Source organism: Plasmopara halstedii (assembly GCF_900000015.1).
Source record: "Plasmopara halstedii genome assembly, contig: Scaffold_292, whole genome shotgun sequence".
Lineage (NCBI taxonomy): Eukaryota > Oomycota > Peronosporomycetes > Peronosporales > Peronosporaceae > Plasmopara > Plasmopara halstedii.
The window spans coordinates 323,480-331,105 of record NW_020187213.1 but is presented as its reverse complement, the minus strand read 5'-3'; the positions used below and the strand labels follow the sequence as shown (position 1 = coordinate 331,105).

The 7,626-nt window shown below is 40.7% G+C and overlaps 2 protein-coding genes across 2 annotated transcripts; one reads left to right on the top strand and one right to left on the bottom strand.

The window, feature by feature from the left end:
- Nucleotides 1-751: 751 nt before the first annotated feature.
- Nucleotides 752-1,542, bottom strand: PHALS_05897 (uncharacterized protein; the record flags this gene model as incomplete). Its single annotated transcript, XM_024723213.1, has 6 exons — nt 752-907; nt 976-1,138; nt 1,201-1,296; nt 1,364-1,386; nt 1,440-1,455; nt 1,517-1,542. The coding sequence occupies 6 exons, from the start codon at nt 1,540-1,542 to the stop codon at nt 752-754; spliced, it is 480 nt and encodes a 159-aa protein (XP_024574213.1).
- Nucleotides 1,543-5,715: 4,173 nt separating this feature from the next.
- Nucleotides 5,716-6,351, top strand: PHALS_05896 (uncharacterized protein; the record flags this gene model as incomplete). The annotated part of the gene is made up of 4 exons (XM_024723212.1): nt 5,716-5,745; nt 5,891-5,966; nt 6,063-6,274; nt 6,346-6,351. 4 exons carry the CDS (start codon nt 5,716-5,718, stop codon nt 6,349-6,351), a joined length of 324 nt encoding a protein of 107 aa, XP_024574212.1.
- Between the last annotated feature and the right edge of the window lie 1,275 nt (nt 6,352-7,626).

Genomic DNA, 7,626 nt, shown 5'->3' with positions numbered 1-7,626 from the left:
AAATCGCGATTCGTACCTAGGTTGATTAGCATTCTTTTGTTTGACGCTGTCTCATATCCATTGACTGCATGACTGCAGTGTCTGAATTATAATATAATTGATTTCGATCCTGCGTATGCACATAACCGCTTTGAAGGGCAAGCCACCATTTTTTTACAAACTTTCAGATAAAAGACTTAGACGCTGACCATCTGAGTCTTTCTAGGCACTAAGCGATGGCCAGTTGTCATCCATAGACTGGTCATGGGTCTATCTTGGCTAAGACCGTATCACAACCTGGCAATAAACAGGCACGTGGAAATAAACTTAAATGCATGATGATGTCGCAATGCTAAATCGGCAGGAACCACTTCGGTGGTCATCCGTAAAAATTGGAACGATACAAAGAAGATTAGCATGGCCCCTGCGCAATGCTAAATCGGCCCCTTTTCTGAGTGTACGACGCAAACATGTACCGGCATTGTAAACCTTCATCGTGGCTGTTGTTACTTTTTAATCATGGGCATTTGCAAGTATGAAAGTAATCAAGGCGACGAAAAAGCGAGGCAAAAAAATGTAATGCACCATTTAGCAGAAATGGTCACGTATTGCGTTGTCGACATGATAACTTTTCTTTAATTTAGAGAAATAACAAACCCGGAGATGTTCTATTCGTTAATGCTGATGTCCTTTTAGCTTTAAGATACATGAGCGCACTAATATGAGCCTGAAGAATTCGGCCTGTTCTGGGAATCTCATACACAAAACATATCTAAACGATGTCTTGTATTCTTAGGATAAAATTCCACACTGCAGAATTCGGCCTTTTCTGACCTTCACATATTGCTGCTGGGGATTCATACATAAAACCTAAAGCGTTATCTGAGCTAAAAAACGATGTCTTGTATTCTTTGGACAAAATCCTACGCTGCACATAAGCATGTTGTTGTGAAAAATGCAGTTTGTAGTTTACAAATCATGCTATACAGTACCTACAGAGGCCAACAAATCAAAGTTGAAAGCTTTTAAACGATCCAAGCTTCTAGAGCTCTTCACAGAGAATGACCACAATCCAATTTGCCAAGCACAACACAAACATTTTCTCCATACAATGGCTCTTTTAATTCGTAAATTTGCAGCTGCTATAGTCGGTGCACAGCTGGTCATCGCACAAGAAATGATGGAACGCCCAGTGTTATTTTTATTGGGCGACTCACTCACCGAGCGTGGTCTAGATGTCGATAATAATGGATGGGCTGCCTTGCTGCAATACGAATACGCTGCCTCTGGCGAAGTTGTAACACGTGGGGCTCCGGGCTACAACACGAAATGGTTCTTGAAAATTAGTCCATCCACTGTCGAGTATGAAATCACTCACACTTACAAAACCCCATCGTTGATTACGGTCTGGTTTGGTACGAATGACGCATCTCTAACGAGCGGCTACAATGCGCATGTACATGTTCCCATTGCAGACTATAAGAAGAATTTACAAACACTTGTGAGCCGGTTGCAGACTGCAGCACCCTACGCCAACATTTTGCTCATCACTCCTCCACCCATAAATGAAATCGCAAGAGCTCAGGGTGCTCGAGAGATAAACGCATCAATCGACCGTACTAATGCGGTGATGACGCAATATGCTCAAGCTTGTGTGGAGACCGCTAGGAATATTGGTGTCCAAGTGCTTGATATCAATTCATACTTCAACGCTATGGACGAGAACTTACGAAACACAATGCTGTCACCAGACGGTCTGCATCTCGCTTCCTCTGGTAATCTAGCGGTGTTTCAGCAATTAAATCAAACAATCACCGAGTCGTTCCCAGATGTTGCCGCTCGTCTGAATCAATGGCAGATACTTAAAGCCAGTAACTACGCTGAGACGGATCCTTGGACACCGGCGGACGGCGAATAATAATCAACCAGGATGGTAAGAGGTACATTCAGTAAATCAGTGTGGTTCCCATCTAAAAGATTGATTATTAAAACTAGTGTTCTTATCGTCCAAAGTCATGTTTTGTGTAAAGTAATTTAATTGATCAAAATAAGTCTCTGCTTTGTAGTATTTTCAAATTGAATTATCGATACGCACAGACTTTACATAAACTTCAATATACATACTTTTGCTAAAGCCTATACGTTATACATCAATCGATGCATTGGCAATCTTCGCCATGAGATTGCTAGGTTCGAAATTTGGAAACAATTGCTTTAGTATTTATCATAGATTATGTAAACAAACTAACTAAGTCAACTACCATCGAAGAATCGATCAAGTTTAGCAGGGTTCTAGAATGTACAGCTAGTGAGGATAGCTAGATAATACGGTGGAGTTGTTGTTGGCACTGCAACAGAGAGAATTAAATACTAGTACTATCACCATCTATCAGTGTCTGTTTTAGTACATCAAGTCAGTAAGTGCGATACCCAACTCATCGACAGCAGTGCCAAAAATTTACACTCCGTCGAAATCACGACTCGCCAATTATATTGGGACTGATTCACAGCGCGAGATGGAATCCGAATAGTCAATGGACTCGGAACCAAACTTGTCCTTCGTGCTATCACTGTTGACAAAAACAAACGTTTTTTATTCATCACGTATTCGTCTGACTCAAAACGCTATCTTTCGACAGCATTTCACAGCAAGAAGTATTTTGTACGTTTGCGAGTATTAGTACGACAGCGAGACATACCACATCAAAATATTCTCTGGCAAGAGATCAGCTGCCACACAAAGTTCAAATGTGATTTTCGTAAGGTATCGAACCCATGACGGAGGCAACAGCAAAACCACTACTCAAAATATATTTTTGCGTGAAGAGAACTATCAAACATGGTGGCCTTATGATAGGATTATGTGTAATTTTAGAATGCCCATTTGTGGAGGTATATTTTTTAGAAACAATAAAAAAGACATTAAGCAATATTTTATGTCTTAAATAGATAAAATTACATCTTCCTGGGTAAAAGAATAGTGAAGACAAAAATACTATGGTCTTGTTACAAATAATTCCGACATTAATTTGTTTTCACGTAACGTATTCGTATTTTTAAACTCAAGCTGCTCGTATGCTTTTCTCATTGTTCATTTTCTTCTTTGGCTTGTAATATTATGAGTCAAGCATTTTCAAGAATCACTTGTAGAGAGTAGTCCGATGTAATATGCGTCAACTGTGTGCCAATATACTCCGCCAACTTTACTACTATCCTAATAATTTTGGTCAGTATAAAAATCTCTCAAAAATTTCATTTGTTTCAGGATAGTGTAATCAACAAAGTTTACTTTTGTCGCGAAAAAAGTGCTGGATGCGAGGATTTTGCCAGAAACACGATCCATTGGAAGCAAGAAGCATCTATCGGTGTTACAAGAGAGAGTCTAAGCTTGCCGATGCTATAAAACTAACATGTCAGGCTAGTTGTCAACGTGCTCGAACATAGGTCTTTGTATAGCAAATAGTGTGGTAACAGGTTCTTAAAGTCAGCCACGTAAGAAACTATCCTTTGCTATTTTCAGGCTACGCGCTGTGAATCAATTTACAATAGCCATTCATATTGAAAGTGCTCGTCTCCATTCTAGAACATGATAGATATGTACGTCCATCCTAAATAATCAATCATTGTGAAATTACGTGTTCAAAACCCAGAGATGCCTTTGATGTCGGATAGACAACAACGTTAAGAAAACTTTCTGCATTATCGAGTCTATTCGTCTGCGACCGCTAAATTTTATCTAGTCGCGCTGGAAAGCATAGCTTGCAAGATATGCAATTGCACGACATTGACTGAAGATAGTACTGAGTAAGATCAACTGAATGGTGACAACCACATTAAAAGGAAGATGCCTTCTTAAGCATCGGATAAAGGTTTGCTCATTCTATTTCGAACGTGGCACTTTTCCTTAAAGCGATATCACTGAAGGCATCTTGAGATTGATTAGAATCCTCAAGTGCAAAATATGACCTCAAAGCGTCAAGGTTAGCTCCGTATGCATGTAAAATCTCAAGAGGAACAACATGAACGTTGCATTCTGTGAATCACGAATAACACACTAACAGTTTGCATCGAACGTGCTATACTTAACAGCCTTCTTTTGATATAAAGCAATAAAAGTGACTCGTTTAGAAAGCCGGCTTGTTCGCACCAGAAAGTTCAAGATTCATTCAAAGGTTGCACTGATTTACGACTGTTTTTGTCACGATTTGACATGCCGGACTCGTACTACCGAGAAGGCTATTCGGTGTGTTGACCCGCAGTCACGTAATGCTGAACTGTAAAAGAAACTTGAGCAAACAGAAGCATTGATTGACATTCGTGCTTAACAACATACGTGATTAAATGTATTTTCTACCCTTGCGGCCATTTCGCCCCAACTTATCTATCACAAGTCGAAACACATGCTTTGTGAAAGTCAATAGATTGATTGAGCATATCTTCTGGACTTACTAACAAAAGTAGCAGAAAAAAGCACAAAATTTATTCCAAGTATCGCTCTGAAAAGGATTGTGCTACAGGGCGGACAGCCGCTACGAAGCTGCATGTGCACTTCGAAGAAATCTCAAACAGCCTCGCAAATGCTCTCCCATCACGCAACACTTCTATGCAAAAGCGCGACTTCTGTTACAGGGTTCGTTGCTCTAATTTTGCAAAATGTTTAGAAATAAAGTCTAATGTGACGGCGCATTAAGACGCTATGCACGCCCGCCGATCCGACGCAAAGATAAAAAAGGTCGTACTGCGCATACTTGTGGTGCTAGCGAATCTTATAATGTTTAAGGGCAGCGCATTAATGTACTGAAGGTGGTGAGAAGAATGCATGAGCAACTGTGATAGCACGCCATCGATTGCACAAGACTTTGGCCAGGGACTGCCAAGTGGCTGCTAAAGAGATGAAGCAAATGGGCAAGATGGTGCTCGACACACAGCAATTCAGGATCGATTTCGGGGTCCTACAGAATCAGGTCCCACTTTGCACAATTCGGTTTGTATGTCTGACTCTCAAGAGCAATATATTCAAGTATTTCATTGAATCCATCTCATCGCCATAGCCGATGGCAACACGAAAACTTGATTTTCTATGCTCATATAGTGCCACTTTGCCAATTCCACTACTGTGCGTACATTTCACTATCCAGCAGATCGAATCGCTCCTCAAACACTAACATTTCGCAATAAACACTGATGATAGATCGATTCCCGTTCTTTTACATATTCTCTTCGAACATAGCGCACGATATTTCACTTGCTGAGTCACCCGTAACGGCAAATATATCGATCATCTCATTGCAATAATTGGTAATACCAGGCATCGGAGGAATGTTGTGGGACTCGTGCGTGCCTTGACACATCTCCTCACGACAAGACGAGATTTTAACAATGAATAAACAAGTTGTGGGGGTTTTACTGTGGACTGGGCCTTATCGAAATCTATTGTTTGCTGCTGTGAGCACATATCACATGAACGAACATGAAAGTAAGCAACATTTGATGTAGCTATATCGAACGTTTGACTTATTGTAGATAGTCGTCAAGACTCTTGGTCATTTCAAGACCAGATTTTTTGTATTTTTTGTAATATTATCCACAAATAAATTTTAAAGCGTATCAATGTGTTAGTAACCATGATTTTGGATACTTGATTGTACTCAATACCGTATAACAAAAAGGTTTGGGACTTGTGGCGTGGAACTGTACTGAATTTGTATAAATAAAAGAGTATTAAATTATTATATTATGGCTTGCCTGCCACGCCGCAAGATTTCGGTAAGCTGTGATCGAGTCAGCGTCACTTGCGCTTGCTGGAAGGTGATCCTTCTGCATAAAAAGGGAAAGTTGTAGCACGATTGCAGCACTATTCGGATCTGTCGGATCAGGTTCGATATTCGGCTGTTTTCTATAAGGTATGTAGAGGAGAGTAGGAGCTCGACTTGAAGTGAAAGTACCGCATCATCTGAAGAATTGCAGCTGCGCAGGGCCGGAAAACTGTGCGTTTTAATAGCCACTAATACATTTTTATCGTCTGCGAATCATCATGCGACTCAGCTACATTGTAACTGTAGCACTTGCGTGTTTGCTATCAGGCTATGACGAAGTCGTCGCCTCCCACGAGACTCTCACAGAGAAGGTGGCGTCGAACAGATTAAGGCAATCGAGCCAGGAGAAGACTGTGGATGACGACTGGCGGTCGATGAGAACGTATCGCGTAACGGGGAGGCCTGTAGGCTCAACAGTTGCAAAGAAAAACAGCGGCGACTATGACATCCAAGAAGAGAGGTCTCCTTTTACAATTTTTGTGAGGGACGTTTATCGATTGCCCTTCAATACAGTCATGTACTTACGCGGAGTGAACCCTACGTGGAACAGAGTTAAGCACGGCGCTCTCCCACTCATGACGAGACGATCTAGCAGCACTAAGAATGCCGCCTCATACTCAAAGTTTCACGGTGGAGTAAAAGCATTGACGAAAGCCATAAAAAAATTCTTCCGGAAACTCCTACGAATATTTTGGCATTAGGAACCTACGCAAGTCACTTGCGTCATTATATACTCGTCATTTTGTTTTCTTTGGTCTGGTTGATGACTTTTTGTGATTTCATTACGTCACAGCATAATGCTCACTTGTTATCTATCGGTGCTGAACGCCAAACACTTCATTGCGAGTCGCGCTGAGAGATTGTAGATTGCCATAATGTCACATCATTCATATATCTTCAGCTAATCGTACTGCAAACTTGGCCTCATATTATTCTGATAATATGCCAGCGTCTGTATAGCATCCACATAGATAATAAATATCTAAGGCAAATACTGATGCTGACTCGAAAGCCTGAATTCATCACGATTCGCCAATGTGTGTGTGATTAACACTCTTGGTGATAAAATACAAGCTGCATCAATACTGCGAGGTACAGCTTTGAAAGGAAAAGACGTTCATGCATCTTATCACCATCAATAGCATTTTGACATATAATGGCGTTAAGGCTGGTTGTGTGTGACAGCATACCTCAGCTATAGACCACGAGGCACTATATCAGTAAGCTTCTGGTACCCTGTCATAGTGAGGAGACAACAAAATATAATCGTGTGGTTATTGCGTTAAACATTATTGAATTAGGCAAATGAGATTTTATTTGTAATAGTTTTAAAGCAGGGTGCAATCAGGACTGTTGTGCAAATAAATGTACACATCTTACGAAGACAAGAAATGTGCGAATTTCACATTCCACTTTTATGTAATGTGAATATTCATAGGTACAAAAGTATTGGTGTTTATACCGATGATGAGACGAGGAGAGGAGCACACGTCATATGTCAGCTTTGAAATAGCAGAGCAACTTAGGCAACTAGTTACGGCAGATTTTTCGGTTTCGCTCTTGGTGTAACGGGGTTACACGAACCCTGATAACCGGTGTGTGTGTCACACGAGAAGTACATGGTGTGACCACATCCAAACATAACACGGTAAGGGGCTAGGTAGCCAGTAGTTATGCATGTATTTAGCTGTTACTATACATATTCAGTATACTAAGGAAAATCTGAACTTTTAAAATTAGGATGAAAAGATAAATGAAAATCAGTTTTGGATTTTAAGCCGAAGAGTCAATTAACCGTGGGAAGGCAATAATTACTCTTGGAGTCGGATTA